This window comes from Phocoena sinus, chromosome 13 (assembly GCF_008692025.1).
Source record: "Phocoena sinus isolate mPhoSin1 chromosome 13, mPhoSin1.pri, whole genome shotgun sequence".
NCBI classification, from domain to species: domain Eukaryota; kingdom Metazoa; phylum Chordata; class Mammalia; order Artiodactyla; family Phocoenidae; genus Phocoena; species Phocoena sinus.
In genome coordinates, this window is record NC_045775.1 from 70,298,335 (window position 1) to 70,323,779 (window position 25,445).

The 25,445-nt window shown below is 36.7% G+C and overlaps 1 protein-coding gene across 2 annotated transcripts in view; it reads left to right on the forward strand.

Annotated features, from left to right (window-relative positions):
• CTNNA2 (catenin alpha 2) overlaps positions 1 to 25,445 on the forward strand; it is a 1,238,106-nt gene that overhangs the window by 151,148 nt on the left and 1,061,513 nt on the right. For both annotated transcript variants that reach the window (XM_032653512.1, XM_032653513.1), the window contains exon 2: positions 6,866 to 6,972. In XM_032653512.1, coding sequence (XP_032509403.1) covers positions 6,871 to 6,972 — 102 coding nt within the window. In that variant the 5' untranslated portion in view covers positions 6,866 to 6,870. The remainder of the gene's footprint in view (positions 1 to 6,865; positions 6,973 to 25,445) is intronic.

The window sequence follows — 25,445 nt, forward strand, 5'->3', positions numbered from 1 at the left end:
AGTCAGAATTGCAATGCTGCTGAAGGATAATAGGTAGAACAGTGTTAACCTTTGGTCAGATATATTTTGTTTAGAAAAAACAGAGTGCTGGTTGGGACTTCGGAAACCTAACAGCATATAGATTCAGCACTGTTTATCTAGATAACACATATGTTCACATCTGAATGGAAAACAAGCCATAATTTAGGAGTAGACTGAGCCTGTTTGTGCTCCAAAATGAATGTAAATGATGAAACTATGAATGTAGTGAAAAGCAAGGGAATGAATATGACAGATACTAGTTTTCATTTTGAATTTCAAATTACTGGCTTTCTATTAGTATACACCAGGAGTAGTAAATTTCTATTAAGTTGGCACATAGTTTTAAATTTTATATGTATGCTATTTTAAGTATAAAAACTCATTTCAGTGAGATATGGACATGGTTATTTCTTTTTTAATCAGCAAGCTCTAGGCTATATACTATTAGTTTAAACTTGTCATCCTGATGGCATTCAGGCTGGGGAGCTTTCTTCATACATTCCTTTTTGGTGACATTTTGTTTATCTGGGTAGAAGCAAAAAGAGGCTCTGAAGAGGATTTAATAGTTTAATACTTATTTAATATGTGTTTAAAAATATTAAGGTATTCTTTAGTAGGCATTTATGCTTAGACGTGAAGTGTTATTACAACCTTTTAAAATTATTAGAATGATGTTTTTGCTCAGCAGTGTTTCTTTCTGTGTTTTGTTAAAAGGTACGGGTTTACCATAAATAGAAGTCTTGAAGATATTGCAGTACTTGAGGGTAGTGTTAGAGTTAACTGCCCCACCCCCTTCCACTGCAAATAGCAAAGAACAGTTGGAAATTACACATCACTTCAATTTTGGTTAAAAATGGTGATGGATCTTCTAATTGCAGCAACAACTTGCATCTTGGGTCAACTGTCAGTTCACTGAGCAAGGGCTTTGAATGGTTATCACGTAGAGGACAGTGATGGGCGACACGCTGCCTCCTTAGAGTCAGAGGAAGAGAAAATGAGCTGAAATTGAGCAAAGCTAATGGTGGAAAATAAGAAGCAGGACTTGCCCATAGTTAAGCTACTTGATTAGGCCATTTCCATACCCAGCGTACTACCAGGAAGAGTGCTGAATACCCCTCACCATCCATTTAGATTTGCTCTCTAGGGGTGTTTGAAGTTTAATCAGGTGCCTCCTTCTCTGTTTTTGTTTCTCAACTTCTACTCCTGCCTGTGATGCATATACACACATACTCTTCTCAACTATAGAAAAAAGCCCCTCTTACATAGGGGGCCTGAATATTAGAGGTACCTTCCTTTATTAACAACAGAAAATGAGAACTGCTATTGTATTTTAGATAACATTTTTGGAAGACTTATTTTTGTAGCCCTCAGATAACTTCATATTACTTAGGAATACAGTTTCTTTGGAAACATTTATTCTCTATTAAGCGATTATACCTTGACCTTCATTTCTGCTTTTGGTGAACTGAGGGATGTGACTCTCTCCCCCTGTTACTTTACATTCTTCACAGGGATCACTACTATGACAGTGATTCTCAGTAGAAAAGGCATCTTCTGGGGAAACTGTCAGAACTTTGGGAGATATTGGGGATTGGCACACATGTGGTTTAAAAAAACCCGAATGATTTTGGTATGCCATTTCATTTCCCTGTTAAGAATCGATTCAAGGCATTGGATCCCCTAAAAAGCATAAGTACCTTTCAGAAAATATAATAATGATTCCAGTGATAATTGTAATGACAGCAGTGTTACTGCTTCTGGTCCCAGGATCTCCACAGAGATATCCCATATCTTCCTCATCACTGCTTCCCTGCTGATGTGTGTGGCTGTGGACTGTGATTACAACAGTGGTTCTCAAAGTGTGATTCCTGGACCAGTAGTATCATCTGGGTACTTGTTACAAGTGCAAAAAAAAAAAAAAAGAAAGAAAGAAAAGAAAAATAAAGCAGTTTCTCAGACCCATCCCAGGCCTAATGAATCAGAAACTCTCTGGATGGGTTTGTGTATGAAGATGCCTTCCAGGTGATTGTGATACACACACAGATTCTAGAGCCACCTGTCATAGTTTCCTATTGCTGCTGTAAAAATTGACCACAAACTTGGCAGCTGAAAACAGCACAGATTTCTTTTTTTTCTATTATTTATTTATTAGCACAGATTTCTTATCTTGTACTCTCTGCAGGTCACAAGCCCAGGTGGACTTGGTCTGAGTCCTCTGCTTAGCATCTTACAAGGCTGAAACCAAGGTGTTAATAGGGCCAAGTTCCTTACTGAAGGCACCAGAGAAGAATCCACTTCCAACTTCATTCAGGGTTTTGGCTGAATTCAGCCCCCAGTGATGGTAGAATGGAGGTCCTTGTTTCCTTGTTTGCGGTCAGCCAGGGCCATCTCTTAGCTTGCAGAATCTACTCACATTTCTTTCATGCTTTCCATATAGCCCCATCTAGCAGTGGTGGGTTGAGTCTTTTTCACACTTTGAATCCCTCTGCCTTCCTCTTCTGCCCTGCCTGATGTCCTTGTCTGCTGCATCTGTATGACTGCCTCTTCTACCCACAGCCAGGAGAAAGCTGTTTATAAGGGCTCAGCTTTACCTTGGGCCCACATAGATAATCCAGGGTCATCTACCTATTTTCAGGTCCAGTGATTAGTAACCTTAATTATATCTGCAAAATCTCCTTTACGATGAAATGTAACATATTCACAAGGGATCCAAGGTCATGGGGACCAAAATTCTGTTTACTTGGCAAAACTCATCACAGGGTCTTTCTGTTGGCTTTGCCAGGGTGCTGTGTTGCTCACCAGGTGACCCAGCCCCACCACCAGCATCCCATTCTTGCCCAGGGACCAAAGGTGGCTAGGGGAAACTGAACTGAGGACCTGCCCTGCCTCACCAGGAAGTGAAGCTGCATTTCCCATGGGCTCCACCTGTGCAGCAGGGCACCTGTCCTTTGTGTCCCTCCTCAGCCCCTCCCTCCCTCATTCTCCAGAAGGGGGTGGCTCCTGGTTTTTCCATTCCTGTCCATATCTCTGCTTTTTTCCCATGGTTCAGAAGTACCATGGTGATGCTGGCATAGACCTAAGCCTAGGGCTTCTTCTTTAGAAGCAGTAAGCATAGTGCTTACAAGCACAGACCCTAAAGCCAGGCAGTTTAGGTTCAAATTTTGTGACCTTGGGTAACTCTCTGAACTGTTCTATGCCTCAATTTCCCTGTCTGTAAATGGGAGATAATAATAATGTCAGATCATTAGCCACTTATTACTTATGGAAGAAACAGTATGATTCAGTGTTTCCAGGCTTGATATTGAAATGCTGAAGAAACTTAGAAAATTCTCTCTTTTTCATATCTCACTTTTTCAACAAAGCTTTGTTTTAAAACATCTTGCCTTGCAGGGTCTCCATGGGTCCCTACTCCAATTGATGTGTTGAACTGGCTAGGGTGATAATCATACAGACACCATGGCAAAGAAGTAAAACTATCACTATTTGCATATGCAATTATTTCATTAATTTTCAGGACAAATTCATAAATTATATAAGGTTATTACCATTTTTGTTTTACAAGTGATGAAACTGAAGCTTAGGTTAAGTAGCTGAGTCAATATCATACATATGGAGATAGGTGAATAAACCCACTATTAGTCATTAACTTCTCATGAATTTGCCTATCAACCAAAGCCAGCTTGTCTTCCAAGAAAGCCTCACAGAGTTTGTTGGCAGTAGTGCTCAGGATTGGTAAAGAGAGAAATTCATGAAGGGAACCTGAAGCTGGAGTCCTTTGGAGGGAAGGCAAGTTTGGGTGGCCTCCTGGGCAACTAAAAAGCATCCTGGACCATTGTTTTGCAAAAGAACAGTAGAAAGGACGGTGAGAACTCAGAAGGTTGAGGCAGAGGGTTCAAAGACGTTTTTTCCAGGAACATCAGGCAATGGGGAATTTCTGCAGTGAATTATGCATTGCATTAACATATTTGTCATTTGAAGGCACTCCTTGGGATAGGTACCTTGAGAGATTTTCTGTTTATCAGGACACTGTCTAAATTAGCAAAGCACATGACCCTTGGCTGCTCATAAGGGAGCTTGTTTTACACTGTTAGTCTTTTTTGTCAGGTTTTGCTTTTTTTGTTATGAGTGATGATGAATGGCTGCTAGCACCTTTACCCATGCCTCTTCCTTACCCCCATGGAGTGAGTCTGAAATTATCTAAGTTATTACCATAGAGGTTGTTTTATCACCTTTCATGTATATGCAATTTGATACTTTTCAAGGAGAATATTTTCTCAGAGATTAAGTAAATTGCTAAGAGCTTTGTTCTTGGGCTTGTAAAATTGCGATGTATGGACGAGGACAACCCTGTTGTCTTTTGTTTTTGACAACCACTGTTTTTCACTCTTTGTGTCTAGTCAATAGTCTAAGTTTCCCTAACCAAAGCAAGTAGAATATGTAATTTTTTTCTTTGAATTTTAATCATTGAATAAAAAGATATATTTTCTTTACAAAGAATCTCTTTTGTGGGCAAAACAGTCTGCATGAATTGTACGGATGCGTGGTATGGATTTGAGACATGTTCCTTTGGAACATGAGAGGCTGGTGTATGTGACTACACACTTCATTTGTCCTCTTGCCTTCTTATTTGAGTTGATTTGCTTGTTTCACACAGAGGAATGTGTGGTTTCTATGACTAGGTTTCCCCCTTCAACAGATTAATAGCATTTAGCCTTTCCTTGCCTTGTGCACTTGAATTTTACCTGTGTCAAAAGAAGTGGCTGAAAGATTGCTCCCCAAAGTAATAAATTTAAGTCCAGTGATTTGCTCAGTCACTCCTGTCCTTTCGGTTTTAGATTTATAAGGCCTCTGACCTTCAGGATCCAATGCTCCACTCCGTCTAACTCTGCTTCTTGGCTCACAGTTGGCTTGAGGTGTTTGTTCAATATCTCCCATTTTTGCTTTATGCATGCTAGATTAGTGTCTCTAATATGAGTGCCCCAGCATTTTTGTTTCTCACTTCAGCATTTTTTGAGTGCCATTTCTTTACAGTAACATATTGGAACATGCATAAATATGTTGTGTGCCTTCCTTGGTCTACCAGCTTAGGTGCACAAGTGTGCCCGTGTAATATTGGTGATTCTCTGCACAGTCCCACTCAGTGCCTTTCACTATGGTCTTAAAATGACTTCACTACTCCACTACTAGTTATCTTTTCCTACAGGACCTCCGTGTGCATCATCGTTATTATGCCACTCATAATTCCATCAGAGCTGGAAAGAGGTTTTCAGGGAGCTTCTCAGAGACTTGCAATCATGTGTCCTAAGTACTGAGTTACTTAGGTAGGGCTGGCTTTGGCAGGGATGAAGGTATCCTGTGTGGATAGAAAGCATCTGGTGTGTTCATCCTTCTACAGCACAGGAAGGTGTGTTGCAGCAGCAGAATTCTGGGCACGTCAGAGCTGCTATGTGGCAGTTGGTAGTGTGAATGGGAAATGTGTAAAGTGCTTTTAGGTTTTTGGAGTACAGGCAGCATATCCGTGCCAACTATTGTTGTTGTGAAGGAACCCAAATCTAAATCGGTCTATATGGTTGGATTGCTGTGCTCAGTTTATTTAAAATATGGCATTTAGAGAGAGGTAAAATACCAGCACACTGTGTCTTTGCCTTTTTTTTTCTTTTCCTGAAGCAAATTTGTTGGGAATGTTTGCAAAAGGACTAGCTTTAGCAGGTCAGTAAAGAGACATGTGTCTATTGTGATAGACCTTATTTTTAGTATTAATTCTAATAGAAAAAATCATCTATATTGATTTATAAGAGTGGAATTGAGTGGGGACATTGATTCAAAAGAAGAGAACAGCTATGAACAGTTTGATTTATGACAGTATTAAAGCAAGTGATTCAGATTCAGTTTGTACGATCTAAGGTTGCTTGTCCTGTGGGTAGTTGTCAAAATATATTCAGTAAAGAGCAGTCAATTTCTCAGTGAGAAACACGCCCCTGGCAGAATGTCTAATTTACTCTATTGAGTCCAGGACCATATCGTGTGCCTGATATGTGTGAGGTTGCTACCTGCACACCCGTGGTTCTTGGGTAGGAGAGGATTGTGCTAGAATGCAATAAATAACCTTATCAGACACTCACTTTATGGGACAAGAGTGTAAAGGCAGTGAGTAATCAGAGAGCATGTAAATAGCAGCAAGCTAATTTTCAGAATCACTGCCACTCATTTTGCAAGATAACTTTCCTGATTAAGAGAAAGAAACTCAGCTCTCCAAGGGAGCATAGTCTCCTCAGTGGTCAATTATGATGTGAAAAAAACACAAAGAAGCCTTTCCTTAGGACCTAGGGTCCCTCATCCAGTGGTCGTGATGGGTTTACTGTGCTTCCTGAAAGTCTTTGCTGATCTCCCCAGACTGACTTTGGTGTCCTTTCCTCAGTTCTCCTGTGGCCCTCTCTGTATTCCTTGGTCACAGAACAGGTCACATTGAGGCATAATTGTGGCCGACCTCTGCATTGAAACTATCAGCTACTTGAGGGCAAGGTCAAGTCTTTCCCAGCATATAGCAGGTGGATATGTGTACTAAACACCGAGTGAGTGAAATATTTCAGTGTCAATTCGGTACCAAGAGTTTGTCCAATGTATACAGGTGCCCTCAGGAAATATCCATTTTCAGTCTGAACCCAACATCACTATCTCACATAGTTCTGCTTCTGATTTCCCCATCTCTAACTTTATAAGGTCGTACCAGACAGATAATTTTCAAGTATGTTCTAAGTTTTGGTGACTTATTCATTTTGAACCCACAAGGTAACAGATTATTTCTGTGATCATTATTTCTAATGGATAATGTGTGTTTCTGTAGGGAGCATGACTTCGGCAACTTCACCTATCATATTAAAATGGGACCCCAAAAGTTTGGAAATCCGGACTCTAACAGTGGAGAGACTTTTGGAGCCACTTGTTACACAGGTAAGAGGTGTTTTGAAATACTTTGTTACATGTGTATATTTCTGTTGGAATTGTATCATGACTTTCCAAAGAATTTAGAAATCCTTAAATGTGAATAAATCATGCCATAATGCTAGTTACTGAATATGTATTCCTGCTTGAACTGTGGACAGTTTTTTTTTTTTTTTTTCTGCCCAATAAGATTTGGAGTGCTTTTTAAAAAACTCTTCATATGATTTTTGAAATTAAGTAGATGAGGTAATTAAAGAGGGGGCTTTGGTGAAGGGGACTCTCATTTGCAGTAATGGATTCAAAGTCTAAATAAATCATTCCTAGCTTACTTTCAGATGCTAATGCAGTTAGGAAGAACGATATTGACTATTTAAGAGCAAAGTATATTTATTGAATTACTTTTTCTTTAGTTTACAAGGGAAAATTCATCATGTCAGAATGATGAAATGTTCCATTTTTATGTTGTCACATTTCCACAAGAGGACTGTTAACAGAAAAAATATCCTTAGGATTTTTAAATTTTAAAAATTAATTTTTGTGTCTTGTGAAGCATATTCTTTGCTATATTGACTAAATTTCATGGAATGGGAAAATTCAAGATTTTAATGGTATATTTGTAGAGAGATACTATGTCAAGTTAAATAGAGACCACATACTGGTTTCCTCTAGCTGCTATAGCAAATTACTGTAATCTTAGTGGCTTACAGCATCACAAATTTATTATCTTATGGTCCTAGAGGTCAGAGGTCCTAACGTTAGGGTATTGGCAGAGCTGCATTCCTTCTGGAGGCGCTAGCAGAAAATCTATATCTTTGCCTTTTCCATGTTCTAACGGCTGCTCTCTTCTTTGGCCCCTTCCTCCATATCGAAAGCTAGCAATGTGGCATCTTCGAATATCTCTCTGACTCTGACCCCTGCTCCTGTCCTCATATCTTATCCTGTCTCCCTCTTATAAGGACCCTTATGATTACATTGGGCCCACTCAGATTCTCTAGAATAATCTTCTTATCTCAAGATCCATGACCAAATCACATCTGAAAAGTCTCTCTTGCCATTTTAGGTAGCATGTTCAGTTTCCAGGGATTAAAACACTGATGTTTTCTTTGTGGGGGTCATTGTTCAGTTTACCATAGTCTGCCCTCTGGCCACTGCTCCAAATTCACATCCTTCCCAAGCAAAACACATTCACCAAATCCCAGATCCTCAAAAGTCTCAACTCTTTATAGTATCATCTCAAGACCAAAATCTCATCTAAAATTGATCAGCTTAAAAATTCCAAATCTCATCATCTAAATCATCTAAATTAGGTATGAGTAAGGTTCTAGTTATAATCCATCCTCAAGCAAAATTTCTCTCTGTCTGTGTACCAGTGAAATTAAAGGACAAATTATATACTCTCAAAATGCATTGGTGGGACAGGCATAAGTTAACAGTTACAGATATTTTCATTTAAAAATGGAGAATGTGGAAGAAAAAAATGGGTTACCAGTTTCAAGCAATTTAGAAATCCAACTAGGCAAACTCAGTTATATTTCAGAGCCTGGGAATAATCCTCTGTGGCTCAAGGCTCTGCCCTCTGGGCCTGGTTCTTCACCCTAAGAATCATTATTCTTTTTTCATGAAAGATATCACATATTTTCACCTGGATATTTCTTGCCTGTATAATTTTGAGAGTACACAGCCTTTCTGAATTTCATCTTTCTCTGTTGTTTTTTTTTTTTTAGTCCAGATTGGCAGTGTTTCTACTGATGTAACATTCTTGAGAAACTTGTGGTTCCCTTTTGTAAATCTCTGGGGTTTTCTCTATTAGAAAACAGGCCGCTTCACAGATCTTTCCTGGATAATCTCATCTCCATTTTTGGCCTCTGTGGGAATGACTGAGGGTGTCTATGAATCCCATGCCTAATCTTTGCAAGAGCTCCCTCCGTGAATGAACATTCTGAGGTTTTAATCCTTCCAAGGTACTAGGCAAAGGTTGTCCAGACACACGATTGACTTTTTCTCCAGAGCCACACTTTCCTGAAAGTGAGACCTCTAATTTTAGCATCTCTTGCAATCTGCATAGGTCAAGAAGTTTCCAAATCATTGGGTCCTGGTTCCTTTTAGTTTAATAATTCTTAACTCAATTTGTTTCTTTCCTCTGACACTTTGCTATAAGCAAGAAGAGGAAACCAGGCCACTCCATTCAGCACTTTGCTTGGAAATCTCCTCAGCTAAATATCCAAGTTCATCACTTATAATTCTGATTTCTATGTAATTATAGGGAGTAATTCAGCTAAGCTTTCTTCCACTCTATAACAAATATTCTTTTTCCTCCACCTTCCAATAACAAGTTCCTCATTTCCTTCTGAGCCCTCACCAGCAGGGCTTTTAACATCCATATTTTTACTGTCCATTCAAGGTAATCTAGGCTTTGTCTATCATGCTCCTCAAAATTTTTCCAGCCTCTGCCCACTGTCAATTCCAAAACCATTTCCACATTTTCAGGTATTTGTTATAGCAGCACCCTACTTCCCAGAGCCAAAATCTTTATGTCTATATGTTTCCAATTCCTACTATAACAAGTTACCACAATCTTAGTAGCTTAAAACAATGCCCATTTATTATCATAAAATTCTAGGGGTCAGAGGTCCTAAAATTAAGGTGTTGGTTGGGCCGTTCTCCTTAACGAGGAAGTTCCTTCCCTTTTTTAGTGTCCAGAGTGCACCTATATCCTTGGTTATGGTATTTTCATCCATCATTAAAGCCAGCAGCATAGCACCTTCGAACCCCTCCCACTGACTTCAGCATCTACCATCACATCTCCTCCCGCCTCTTTTATAAGAAACCCTGTGGTTATATTGGGGCCAGATATTCTAAAATCATCTTTCCATCTTGAGATCTTTAACCTTTATCACGTCTGCAGAGTCCCTTTTGCCATTTAAGGCAACACATTCACAAGTTCTAAGGATTAGGAAGTAGACATGTTTGTTTGTAACTGTTGAAACATTTCATTAGGTTTATGCCCATTTTCCATTTGGTCACGATTCTTGTTAGTGCTATACAAATTTCTTCAGGAAACACCTAATACTGATAGACTCTTAGATTTGGGAGTGTGTTGACTACTGAGATTGTGGTCTGTGGACTAAGGCTGATCCATGAATTATTTGTTATTGGTCAGCAGTAAGCACAGAAATTGAGAGTAAGTGCTTTGAAAAATTTATGGCAGTTTTATAGAGTAATTTTATGTCTGTTGAATCTAATGATAAAATTTGGGCTTGTTATTTTATCTTTAAATTTCTTTTGAATTATTTATTTTGTTGTATTTTACAAAAGCTTTGGTTTGTGAACTTTTGCAATAACAAATATATGGCCTTTCATCATAGATAGCTTGAAAAAGACTGGTTTAGGAGATATTTTGGAGTCGGTCCACTCAGAAATGTAGTTCTGTCAGCTGAGTTATAAAAGCAGATTGCCTTTTCCTAGCTTTGGAATTTTCACTTCAGATTACATGTCAATATATTTAGCCCTTATCATATGGAAGAAATGAAACAATAATTAGAACATAGTGCCTGGTGTGATGATTAAATGTAGTCTCCATTTTTCTTTTTGAGATGGTTATATTATTAGGCTAATACTAGCCATACACCAATACTGTTTAAGTCAGTGAGAAGAATATGAGTGAATGCAGCATGGGCGAGCACAACATTACACGTAAACTGTCTTTTATTTCTTAAACTTTTCATACCTTTATACTTTTGCTCTTGTATTTGACTTATCTAAAGTACAGCAATCTAAGATTACAATTAAAGATTGTAGTCTTTTTCCATGTATCTTTCAGTCCAATTATTTAGAATTCTTTTGTCAGATAAAGGTAATGCATTAAAAATATTTATTAAAAATAGACAGATAACTGTCTAATTCATATTTGTTCACATATTACAGTAGAATACTTAAAAGTCTTGTTGAATTTCACACAGTAACTTAGCACTATAACTAGTCTTAACATTCTACCAACATCTTCCAATATCTAAATGGTTTATTTTTCTTCCTAGTTTTACTACACTGATTTAAAAATAAAAAAAGATTCTCTCAAAAATTGTGACTTTTATGACAGGGTTTTCTAGATACTGTTTCCCCATAATATTATGGCTGTGTTATCAAGATTCACCATTCCCTCCCCTGGAATGAAATCTTAATGACTGATGTGACTGTTAACCCGTGGAGGACATATGAATAAGTAAGGAGAGATAAGAAAATGTTAAATATAAACTCCATGCTCAACATTTAAAACAAAAGATGGAAATGAGAGAGAAAACTAAACTAAACAAAGACCCCATATGAATCAAACACATACATACAACTTCTTTATGAATGGAATAAAATTCATTGCTATATTCAGTGACACAGTATGCCCATAGCCTTCCTACAGTTTCTGATAAAACTGGATAAGGATGAAATAAATACCAGAAGTTAAGGAGTTCTCAATAAAATCCATTCACTGTCATAGGAAAAATTATATTAGGAATTTATTGTTGATAAGTATTTGAAGTAGTAAACAAAACTTCTCCTCATTTGTATCGTAATATATATGAGGTGGCATATTTATCATTTACAATGCTGAAATGTCAAGATTCCTTTTGGAAAATGTTTACATTATGGAAATCATGCAATTTCAAGTGAGAAAAGATTCATCTTAGGAATTTTAGACCTTGAAAAAGTTGCCTGAACTTTTATGGATTCAAGAAAGTAAAGATCTTTAATAGACCATGTTCACTTCATACTTTATGTACTTGGAGCTACTCGGGCCATCTTCTTTCTCTCCCAGATGAGGCAAGTGAGGCTCTGACAGCCTCAATGTCTGTATCACACAGCCAGTATCCACATGCAGATGCTCTTAGCCTGTATTTTTCTTGGGGGATGTTGATATTTTGTAACCCAGGGAACACCTTAACATGTTAGCATGTTACTCTTGTTTGTACTGAGCTTCTGTTCATCCTATTAAAATAAAATTTCTTTCTCTGAAAAAAAAAAAATAGGCCATGTTCTGTGATACTAACCTTTTATTAGGAAATGGAAAAATTACATTAGGCAACTTTATTAGGAAAGTAAAAAAATTGTTAGAAAATTAAAACACACTCTTAGATAACTCTTAAAAGCAAAGGGAAATTACAAACTATATATGAGTTAATGAAGAAGATGATCTCTTCTTAACAAAATATACATACCCAGTAAAAGCTGTGTTTAGTACAGAATTTTAGCTTTAAATGCCTTTTTTATTAAATAAAAATAAACTAAGTACTCATCTTAAAAAATTTAGAAAAAGAGCATCAAAAGAAACTAGGAAATCAGAATTTAATAACAATAAAAACTGGAATCACTAAAGTAGAATACAAAAGTTAAAAGGGTTAAATTAATTCAAAATTTGATTCTTCTTTGAAATGGCCAATATAAATTCTTCAGGGCACAAATTATGGAAAATATATAGAGAAAGTATACATAAGATTATGAAAGGAAAAGCAGAAATAACTCTAGGAACAAGAGAGATTAAAAGAAGTATAGTAGAATATTACCTGCAAATCTATACCTATGAAATATGAAAACCTAGAGGAAGGGAATAACTTCCCAGAAAGATTGAAATAACCAAAATTTATCTAAGAAGAAGTGGAGAACTGGAATAAGCCATATAAATATTGGAAAGCTGTTTAAAGATCTATTATCAAAAAGCACCAGAACAGATGGATACCTAGCTGAGTACTATCACATATTTAAAGAACTGATAATTGCATTGTCATTTAAATTTCTGTTTCAACCATAGAAAAAGATTAACAGCTCCTCAATAATTCTTGAAGAATCATAACTTTAATATTAAAAATTCAAGACACTTTAAAATAACTTTAAAGGGCTTCCCTGGTGGCACAGTGGTTAAAAATCTGCCTGCCAATGCAGGGGATGCGGGTTCGTGCCCCAGTCCGGGAAGATCCCACATACTCCGGTGCAGCTGGGCCCGTGGGCCATGGCCACTGAGCCTGCACGTCTGGAGCCTGTGCTCCGCAACGGGAGAGGCCACAACAGTGAGAGGCCTGTGTACTGCAAAAAATAATAATAATAATAATAATAATAAAATAAAATAACTTTAGAAAAAGGACAGTGATAGTTCGATCTCATTTCTGAATTTAAATGCAAAAAAAAACCCTACATAAAATATAGAAAGTATCATCCAGCAGTATAGCAAATGTTCAGCATATGTATAACAAAATAAGACTTTTTAAGGAATATAATTATAGTCTATTATCAGGAAACAAATAAAAATATTTTAGTGGCTCAGTAGATTATAACCTGAGACACTAAAAAGACATTTGACAGAATTTTGCAGTCATTTCTAATAAAAACTCTAAATAGGAATAAGATCAAGCTTTTAAGACAAAGGAATATACCATGTAAATATAGGAATAGGACAGATAAAATAGTCCTTTTATGATATTATTGTACCATTAAAATTAATATGAGAATAAGGTTAGATGGCCAGATATAGAATAAATATACAAAAAATAGTTTTATCTATGCAAAACAGCTAGAAATCAAAACCAGAAAATATTCTCTTTGTAATTAAAGAATACATAAAGCCAATTATTTTCCCTATATGAAATGCACATTAATCTTGTAGATTTTTAATGTGTAATTTTGTAATTATTTTCACACCATTGAAGTAGTGATTATGTATACACAAGCTTTGGAGTCAGGAAGGCTTGATTGTGAATCAAAGCTTGAATAGGTTACTTAATCTCTCCTCATATGTAAGTTATAGATACCTCATGGGATTATTAAAGTAGTACATGAGATTGTGCGTTGAAGTGATTGGTGAAGTACCTGATGGTATTCTCATAGTACTATCGGTTTGCTCTTAATGCAATGTTCTTTATTATTTGGTAGTACTGGCTTGATAGTAATGGCTTCATTACTTGATAGTAATGGCTTACTTGATAGTAATTAATTGTTATTAGAAAATGGGTGCCATTTATAAAATAGGGTTTCATTGGATATTTTCTTCAGAAAAAAGAATTTTAATGTAGATTTTGAAGAATTATTTGTGTATTGCCTTTAATCAAAGGTAAATAAAGCAGAAACCTCTAAAATTATTGGAAATTCAGCCTTCACCATTTCAGTAAGCTAATGAAGCTCAGCCCATCACAATAGGACAGATTGAAATTTGCTGGAATTTTGTTCCTTATAAAAGATGAATATGCAATTTAAGAAGTAGCCCTAAGCATCTGATAAAAGAATACCATTGATGTTTAATGAGCTGTTCTAAATTGGCCTGATGGGGCGAGAACCTCCTGAGAAGAGGAGCTCTCTTTAATGCTTTCCAGTATTATTTTCAGTAATGTCCATCGGGCCCTATTAGGTTAGGCTCTAGTGTCTTCTGTAGTTAGGTCTTTTAAAATTTTACTCAAAAAGTTAATAATTATCTCAAAAGCTAAATAATTAGAACATCATATACTTAAAATATTGTTTCTAAATTAAGAAATTCAATTTTATACTTTAAAAAATACTTGATTTTCTCCCTGTTTTGATGTTAAATCCTTATACAGGAGTTACCTCTGTGTGACACACAACAATAGTTAAATTCTTCAGTGCATTTAAAATCAGGGAATCAGATTTAAATTTAAAATCAGAAGCTTTAAAGCTGAAAGTGATTGCAGAAGTAAGCTGACACTCAGAAATGAAGTAACTTCTGAGAATTAAGCCAGTGTGTGCCTTTTTATGCTATTTCATACTCTCTCTTACACTGTTTACAAAATACTTTATGTATTAATTTACCTAAAGAATCAAAGTATAAAATGAAGTCTCAGTGTACCCTTTTTCCATCTGTCCAGAAAATATCATTATTGAAACTACCATAATTCATGTTTTATTCATGAGATTCAAAGATTAATACATTTGGATGGTTTCCATGGTGATAATACAGCGTTGCAATAAGTTGATCGTTCATCTTTGTCAGAGGATTAGAATTGAATGAAAAGTAAAGGATGTACTAAAAGTAAATGATGGGAACTCCAGTAAGCTTGTTTATTTATTTGATCAAATTTAGATATAGTATGGTTAACCTGTTTCCAAGTATTTTTCTGTTTTTGTTTTTAAGTTATTTTCATACCAATTCCCATTTTAATTTTTGGATGCTATTTTTCTTGCTTTGGAAAATGTTTCAGTTTATCTGTCTTTAATAGAAGTTTTTTGGGTGAATGAATGAACTGAAACACCATAACTTTATTTAAAACCTCTGTACCTTTTCTTGTTAAAGAAAAAAGTAACATGTATTAAATATAGGATTCTAATACAAGTAATGAGATTATGATTTGGGAATTTACCTTTAAGACATATATTAATATTTAATTGAAAGTCTATATATATATTTCTTACTCTTTTTTTTTAACATCTTTATTGGAGTATAATTGCTTTACAATGGTATCTTAGTTTCTGCTTTATAACAAAGTGAATCAGCTATACATATACATATACCCCCATACCTCCTCCCTGTTGTGTCTCCCATATTTTTATTGTTTTACAAATATGGTTTCATCCATATTAACATATCTTAAATTGCACTTATTTTTTACATTTGGTACATAAACCTAAAGTAGTTAATTATGTTGGAAGTACTTCTTTGAATTGAAGTCATATGGTAGAATTCTTGACAGTTATTGTATTTGTCACTTCTTTTTTTTTTTTTTGGATCTTGATAACATATCAACTTCATTTTTTTAATAGATCTTTATTGGAGTATAATTGCTTCACAATACTGTGTTAGTTTCTGTTGTACACCAAAGCCAATCAGCCATATGCATACATATGTCCCTTTATCCCCTCCCTCTTCAACCTCCCTCCCACCTCCCTATCCCACCCCTCTAGGTCATTGCAAAGCACCGAGCTGATCTCCCTGTGCTATGCTGCTGCTTCCCACTAGCTAATTATTTTACATTCGGTAGTGTATATATGTTGATGCTACTCTCACTTCACCCCTGAGGTAGATGGACCTAGAGTCTGTCATACAGGGTGAAGTAAGTCAGAGAAAGAAAAACAAATACTGTATGCTGATGCATATATATGTATTCGTCACTTCTGAAATAGGAATTTAATTAAGTAGTATATAGTATGGAGTTAGATTAATTTCTGTTTTGGGATTATGTTCTAAATTTTGATGTCTGCCACCAGATGAGGCCAGCTGTGTTGGCCAAGTTTTCAAACTTGAGTAATGTGTGGAGTCCTTTTAAACCCGAAACCAAAATCAAAACCAAAAAAATCCTCCCAAATCCTAGAGTGGACTTAAAGTAGTATTACAAACATGAAATTATGTATGCATATATTTTTATCCATAAAGAAATTTACAAAATAAGTACCAAAAACACAAAAACAAAAAATTGAAATTAACATTAATTTGATGGATGATGTTCTGCTGACATTAAAGCATTGCATATGACACAGATGTGGTGGTGACTACTTTAGCTCTATGTCTTGTGTTTCGTAAACACTCACTACCATGTGCACGTTTAGAACCTACTACTACAAATCATAACTATTGAGGGCACCATGGCATCATTTCACCTTTTTTTTTTTAACCACAAATATACTCACAGTTAACAGGAAGCATCTACTTCTGTTCCCTTCTCATTAGCCCAGGACAATGCAAGTTAAGTTGTAAGACATTGTAATGGTTGTAAAATATAAGCTAACTATATTAAGAATGATACAACTAACTTATTTTCCATCAAAATATTTACTTTCAAAAATTTCTAGTTTAAACCCAGTGATTATTTTATGAATGCTAATAAAAGAAATCCCATTTAATAGAGGACAAAGGAGAAGTTTTAGGTACTATGAAATGAATGCTCTACATACTACCTCAATTTATTAATTTCTTGTTCCTAAGGAAAAAGGAGGTTTGGGGGGGTTTTCCTAAGATCACCAATCCTGGTTTCCCTTACATGTAATTATTTGGGGCTCACCATAAGGGTGGTCCAAGCTGCTGAACTAAACTTTCTAAATTACTTTCATTAGACTCTTGTCTTTTATTTGAACAGTCCTCACTGCTCTGGTCTTAGTTGGAGCTCTTCTCATTTGTATGGAACAGATCACAGATCATCTAGAGCCTCTAAAGAGAAAAGGGAGAAAGGCCCTAATGCTTCTTGAGTAGTTACTAGGTGCCTGATACTATGCTAGGTATTTCCAGAAGTTTTCATTACTCCTTGAGTCAACTTGGTAAAGTCAATGTTATTTTCTCTGATTTACAGATGAAAAAAGGAGAGACTTAGATCACATAATAAAAGACGCAGCTCCTAAGGGATACATTAGCTGAAAATACTGAAGTGGAAGTTGCTAGTACATCAACCACCAAGAATGTATAGAGTGAAAAAGGAAGAGAGTAAAGAAATAAATTGAAGGTGTGGGAAGGGGACAATTCCCAAGTTAAACAGGCAGAGGAAAGGAAGCAAGCAGAAGATAACCGAATATAGTTTTACAGTCAGATATTCATTCCTTTTCTTGATTACATCAGCTGATTCTTTCCCAAACCAGCTGTTTGCTGAGATGCAAACATGACCTAAACAAATTCCTTAACATTCAAATGAATAAGTTAAACTAAAAACCCACTTTTCTCTTAAATGGTCAGTGCATGTGAACACCTAAACTTAGCAGTAACTCTTTTATTTTATTTGGCAAAACCTCAAGCCTTAATAGTATTTTTTCTCTTGTATTTTTCCATTTCAGTGAATATAGCTATTCTAAATGGGAAAATGGAATTTAAATCTAAATTTAAAAATTAATATCGGAGAAGAATAATGAGTGTTTATGTTCTTGAAACAGGACAGTTAGTGAAATCTTATGCATACTGTTTCAAAAATATAAGGGAGAAATTATAGGAAGTTAACTAACAAAATTGCTTATAACTATTTTGGACAACATAGAAATGTTATCTGAACTGGAGACCAAAAAAATCCATTACACCCAGCATGAGAATGCCTAGGAAGTGACAGAATTGCATTTACTCAGGAAGCCCTCAACTAGCAAACTAATTAAAGCTTGTCAGAGATCTGAGATAAAGGATTGGGGCATGTTAACACACCTGCTTTTCCCTTTCTCGTCATCCTGCTGAAAGTACAAAGGTAAGCTTTGTTTTCACACAATTAAGAAGAAAGCCAAGAAGAGTAACGGAAAATCTAACCAGCTATTTTTCTTTCATTCTGACATAACTCTCAGTCCTTGTAACACGGACATGTTGGCTTCAGTGGCTGTGCCTTCTGCCTTTGCTTTATCTTGTTTCCGTACCTCAGCTTTAAATGTTTCTGTTTTTCAGGGTTTAGACTTGGGACTCCTCTTTTCTTTCTTCTGCATTCTCTTCCCAGATAATTCTGCCCATCCTTACGGCCTTAGGTATTATCAATATGCTGACAACACTCAAATTTGTATCTTCAGCTCATGTCTTTTCACAGCGCCCCGTTCTCACAGCCAAGAATTCTCTCTGGTTTGTCTTTCCTCAGATCTGCCCACCTCTCTTCAACTCTTGCTGCTAAAGTCCTGATTCCAAACCCAAGTCCTTTCTCACCACAACCAAGGTAGTCACTTCCTGAATAATCTGCCAATCCCACTTTTGCTCACTTCCTTGACACTCTAACAGCAATCAGAGTGATCATTGAAAGCAGTGTATAATTTGACCATATCGTTCCCCTGCTTAAGACTGTGCCCATGTTTTCATTGCATTTTAAGATAAAATTAACACTTCTGGCCGTGTCTTTACTTGTCCCCTGCTACAAACTAGTACTACAAACTACTACATCTAGTCCTTGTGGACCTTTGATCATCATGCTCAAGCCACAGAGCCCTTCTTTCAGATTCTTGGATGAACTGAGTTCTTTCTTGCCTCAGTGCCTTTGCACAAGCTGCTTCCTCTGCATAGGATGATGCCAACCTTCTAATGCTGTGACTGGATCCCTTGCACCTTTCAGGTCCTGTCTAATCATTTTCCTGATGTCACAGAGGACTTTCCTGACTACCCTTTTTTTTTTTTTTTAAAGTACATGCCTCTTGCCCCACCTTCTCTATGCTTTATCTGTTTCTTTCTTTCAGAGTACTGACCACTATCTGTAATTGTCTTATGTGTTTCTTTGTGTGTGCTTCGCCTGACTCCTTCACTAGGTGGAAAACTCCATCAGGACAGGGATGATGTCAGTGTGGTTCACACATATATTCCCATTACCTTTGAATTGGAAAATGTTTGATAAATATTTGTTGATGATTAAATAAACACTCTTCCTTAAAAAGAAATGTAGTGTGTATATATTCTTTGCCTCCGTCATTCTTGCAAAATTAGTTAGTAATAAAACGTAATTATATGTTGCAGTAGTTGTTTTATGAAGTGTTGACAACTATAACAATTGTTTGGGATTTCCTGGATGAAAATATTCATGAGCTTTTTAAGAATGTGTCAATGTTTTGATACCTAGCGACCAAATTAAGAAATAATGTTTTGGTTTTTTGTAGTGAAATTTGTAATATTTTATCTTTATAGTAAAAGGCATAGTACTCATGTATAACATACATATTGCATATGTATATTTGTATATATACATGTAGAGAAAATGTCTTTCACATTGCCAATAAATGAATTTTTATATTTTCTTTAGAAAAATAATTTTTCTTGACCTTACGTTCAATTCAACCCACCCTCTTAATTATCAATGTTCAAAGGGATTTGCGGGCTTTAAAAATAATGCTGGACACAACAAACTTCATTAAAATTTCTCAAAATGTTACAAATTTCCTATTATTCAAACTGGCATTTGAATATAGGTACCATACACAGCCATTATTAGTCTTGTGCCACTAAGTTGACTATCCTAATAAGTTCTCCCTTGACTGCCTGCTGGCCATGGTTGCCAAATTTAATAAATAAAAATTCAGGTCACCCAGGTAAATTTGAACTACAGATAAACAACAAATCATTGTGTAGTATAAGTACGTCCCATGAAATATTTGAGACATACTTATACCAAAAATACCTGTTGTTGTTTTATTGTTCTGAAACAAGAATTGATTTCATTGTTCGTTTGTAAATTCTAGATAATGTCTCAAGTGATTATGTTAGCAGTGTAGGAAAGAATAAGCAGAGTTTGTCAGTACTGTTTTCTAGAACAATTTTTGACCACTTTAAATTAAGTACACATTCTTCAGTAAGACCTTTTCTCATTTATCAGTTTGCTCCTTTTCTTATCACTTCTTTCTGAATGTCTACCCTCAATCCAGAAAGAACTTCTTTCAATCTCTAGAACTCTGTGGTGTCTCATTTCACATGTGCTTGGAAATTCTCTTCCTTTAGGCTGGCTGGCACCCAGGCATCCTTCAGTTCTTATCCTAGAGGTTGCCTTCTTCAGCTTTTTTGTTACCCACAAAACTGGGCTAGGTCTCCACTGTATTCCTAGTGTATGCTTCACTTCCCCTGTCATGTATCATCTTGCAGTATTATAATTCCGGGTTTTAGTGTGTGTGTGTGTGTGTGTGTGTTTTAGTTTGCATGCGTGCTTGCGTGTGTTGTCAATTACCCACAAGACCATAAATTTCATTCTCTGTATATCCTTGTCTTGGCCTGGTATGCAATAGTGATTTGGTAAATTTTTGTTGAGTGACTAGAAGAATGATGATTTCTTTGCTATCACAGTAAGTACCCTCCTTACTTAATGAGAATCTTTCTTCCTCTCTTGCTTTTGCTCTCTCACTCTTCACTAAGGCAAGACTTCAAGCTAAGTAGAACTAAGATACAGTTTTCTGGAGCAGCCCAATTGTAATTATGTGTTAGGTTATACTGTCTTTTAAAAGTACGTTTTTTAAAACTCTAATTCAAAAAGATACATACACCCCAGTGTTCATAGCAGCACTGTTTATAATAGCCAAGACATGGAAGTAACCTAAATGTCCATCGACAGGTGAATAGATAAAGAAGATGTGGTATATATATGCAATGGGATATTACTCAGACACAAAAAAGAATGAAATAATGACATTTGCAGCAACATGGATGGACCTAGAGATTATCATACTAAGTGAAGTAAGCCAGACAAAGACAAATATCATATGATATCACTTATATGTGAAATCTAAAAAATGGATGCACATGAACTTATTTACAAAACAGAAATAGACTCAAAAGACATAGAAAACAAACTTATGGTTGCCAAAAGGGATAGCAGGGGTGGGGAGAGATAAATTAGGAGTTTGGGATTAACATATACACACTACTGTATATAAAATAGGTAAACAACAAGGACCTGCTGTATAACACAGGGAACTATACTCAATATCTGGTAATAATGTATAATGGAAAAGAATCTGAAAAAATATATATATATATAAAATAATATATATATAAGAATATGTATATACATATATATGTATATGTATAACTGAATCACTTTGCTGTACACTTGAGACTAACACAACATTGAAAATTAACTATACTTTAATAAAAATAATTTTAAAAAGTATATTTTAAAAGATTAATGAGCTTAGGAGAATGTCATTTCTACTGGTCAGTCTTCTTACTGGTGATTTAGTGCTTTATCATCCTATGAGTATTGATAATTGTTGCCATATTATTATCTGGACTTTGAAAACTAAAGGGAAAGTAGAAAATATGCTTGATTTTTTAAGATCTCTTGCAGCATGGTAGTTAAGTTTAAAAATGAAAAAAAAATGTAGAAAGTACTTGAATATGATGTTAATCCAAAACATAGCTATTGTAAATGTACTATGGAACCCTGTGGTGATGGCTGAGATGGTAATTCTGTCCTAAACTGCAGTTTTCAATGCCTAATTTAACATGAACTCTCAATTTACACTGTTGACGGAAACTTTCCAAGCTTGTTTTCATCCCCAAGGGGAATTTTATAAAGAGATGAGACAAAATTCCCATAAGCTGACTTATTCAAGCATGGTAAAAATGATTTTCACCAATGTTAAAAATTTTGGAATATTTTGGTGGCTCATACAGTTTTAAATGGTTTCCAAACTTTATCCTTCACAATGAGCGTGTTTCCTCAGAAAGAACAGGCACAGGTGTTAAGCAGGTAGTTTAATAAATTTATTATTTATTAAATTTCAAATTATTAAAGTTATTCAAAATTATTGAAATTATTCAAATATTGAAATTATTCAAATTATTATGTTTCAAAATATTAAATTCCAAAATTTAAAATAGCTAAACATCATAGAAAATTGACATTGTTTTCTTCTTTTTTTTGCGGTACGCGGGCCTCTCACTGTTGTGGCCTCTCCCGTTGCGGAGCACAGGCTCCGGACGCGCAGGCTCAGCAGCCATGGCTCGCGGTCCTAGCCACTCCGTGGCGCGTGGGATCTTTCCGGACCGGGGCACGAACCCGTGTCCCCTGCATCGGCAGGCAGATGCTCAACCACTGCGCCACCAGGGAAGCCACAGAAAACCGACATTTTAATTATGTAAAATATTTTCTTGTTCAGTGTGGCTAACATCAGACCACTTTGGTCGATAAATACTGAAATGAAGTCAAATTTAGTTTATTCTCTTTTCTAAACTACTCTATATCAATAGATAGTGAGTTTGTTAATAGCAGATGACTGATTTTGACTTCATGAACTGTTTTTACTATAGTAATTTGTATTTTTGTCTTCATTCTATTTATTATCAGTTTTTCCCTATTCTCTAGGATACCCATAAACCATTAGCATCTGGTTATTGTACTTCGTGTGTGCTTCCTGGAATTGTCATCACTATTAAGATTGTCATAGATGATTAACCACACACATATGGATGATACTCAGTAACTGCTGATATAGGAGAATTTCAGATGTTGCTTTAAAATTCTTTTTTTTTTTTTTTTGCGGTACGCGGGCCTCTCACCGTTGTGGCCACTCCCATTGTGCAGCACAGGCTCCAGACATGCAGGCTCAGCGGCCATGGCTCACGGACCCAGCCGCTCCGTGGCATGTGGGATCTTCCCGGACCGGGGCACTAACCCATGTCCCCTGCATTGGCAGGTGGACTCTCAACCACTGTGCCACCAGAGAAGCCCCAGTCCATGTCTTTTGGTTGGAGCATTTAATCCATTTACATTTAAGGTAATTATCGATATGTATGTTCCTATTACCATTTTCTAAGTTGTTTTGTGTTTGTTTCTGTAGGTCTTTTCCTTCTCTTATGATTCCTGCCTAGAGAAGTTCCTTTGGCCTTTGTTGTAAAGCTTGTTTGGCGATGCTGAATTCTCTTAGCTTTTGCTTGTCTGTAAAGGTTTTAATTTCTCCGTTGAATCTGAATGAGATCCATGCTGGGTAGAATAATCTTGGTTGTACGTTTTTCCCTTTCATCACTTTAAATACGTCCTGCCACTCTCTTCTGGCTTGCAGAGTTTCCACTGAAAGATCAGTTGTTAACCTTACGGGGATTCCCTTGTATATTATTTGTTGCTTTTCCCTTGCTGCTTTTAATATGTTTTCTTTGTATTTAATTTTTGATAGTTTGATTAATATGTGTCTTGGTGTGTTTCTCCTTGGATTTTTCCTGTAAGTGACTTTCTGCGCTTCCCGGACTTGATTGACTATTTCCTTTCCCACATTAGGGAAGTTTTCAACTATAATCTCTTCAAATATTTTCTCAGTCCCTTTCTTTTTCTCTTCTGCTTCTAGGACCTCTATTATTAGAATATTTGTGCCTTTAATATTGTCCCAGAAGTCTCTGAGCCTGTCCTCAATTCTTTTCATTCTTTTTTCTTTATTCTGCTCTGTGGTAGCTATTTCCACTATTTTATCTTCCACATCACTTACCCGTGCTTCTTCCTTGGTTATTCTGCTATTGATTCCTTCTAGAGAATTTTTAATTTCATTTATTATGTTGCTTGCCATTGTTTGTTTGCTGTTTAGTTCTTCTAGGTCCTTGTTAAACGTTTCTTGTATTTTCTCCATTCTATTTCCAAGGTTTTGGATCATCTTTATTATCATTACTGTGAATTCTTTTTCAAGTAGACTGCCTATTTCCTCTTCATTTGTTTGGTCTGGTGGGTTTTTACCTTGCTCCTTCACCTGCTGCGTATTTCTCTGTCTTCTCATTTTGCTTAACTTTCTGTGTTTGGGGTCTCCTTTTTGCAGGCTGCAGGTTCATAGCTTCTGTTGTTTTAGATGTCTGTCCCCAGTGGGTAAGGTTGGTTCAGTGGGTTGTGTATGCTCCCTGGTGGAGGGGACTGGTGCCTCTGTTCTGGTGGGTGGGGCTGGATCTTGTCTTTCTGGTGGGCAGGACTGTGTCCGGCGGTGTGTTTTGTGGTGTCTGTGAACTTAGTATGATTTTAGACAGCCTCTCTGCTAATGGGTGGGGTTGAGTTCCTGTCTTGGTAGTTGTTTGGCATGAGGTGTCCAGCACTGGAGCTTGCTTGTTGTTGAGTGGAGCTGGTCTTAGTGTTGAGATGGAGATATCTGGGAGAGCTCTTGCCGATTGATGTTACATGGGGCTGGGAGGTCTCTGGTGGTCCAGTGTCATTAACTTGGTTCTCCTACCTCAGAGGCTCAGGCCTCTCACCTGGCCAGAGGACCATGACCCTATCAGCCACATGGCTCAAAAGAAAAGGGAGAAGAAAATAAAGAAAGAAAAAATAAAATAAAGTTATTAAAATAAAAAATTTAAAAATATATATTATTAAAATAAAAAAATAAATTAATAAGAAAAGGAAAAGAAGAGAGCAACAAAACCAGTAAACAAATCCACCAATGATAACAAGTGCTAAAAACTAAACTAAGATACACATGTAAATCAGAAACTAGTCAGTCACATACAGCAAACCCCAAGTCTACACTTGCTCCCAAAGTCCACCACCTCAGTTTTGGGGTCATTCATTGTCTATTCAGGTATTCCACAGATGCAGGGTACATCAAGTTGATTATGGAGATTTAATCCGTGGCTCCTGAGGCTGCTGGGAGTGATTTCCATTTCTCTTCTTTGTTCGCACAGCTCCTGGGGTACATACAGCTTTGGATTTGACCCCGCCTCTGCATGTAGGTTGGCTGGGGGCATGTGTTCCCCACCCCGACAGGACAGGACGGGGTTAACGGAGCAGATGATTAGGGGGCTGTGGCTCGCTCAGGCCGGGGGAAGGGATAGGTATGGAATACATGGCGAGCCTGCGGCAGCAAGGGAACCAGGACATTGCAACAGTCTGAGGTGCACCATGTGTTCTCCCAGGAAGTTGTCCCTGGATCATGGGACCCTGGAGTGGTGGGCGTCACAGGCTCCTGGGAGGGGAGGTGTGGATAGTGACCTGTGATTGCACACAGGATTCTTGGTGGCTGCAGCAGCAACCTTAGCTTTTCATGTGCGTCTCTGGTGTCTGCGCTGATAGCTGCAGCTTGCGCCCGTCTCTGGAGCTTCTTTAGGTGTTGCTCTGAATCTCCTCTCCTTGTGCACCCCGCAACAATGGTCTCTTGACTCTTAGGCAGTT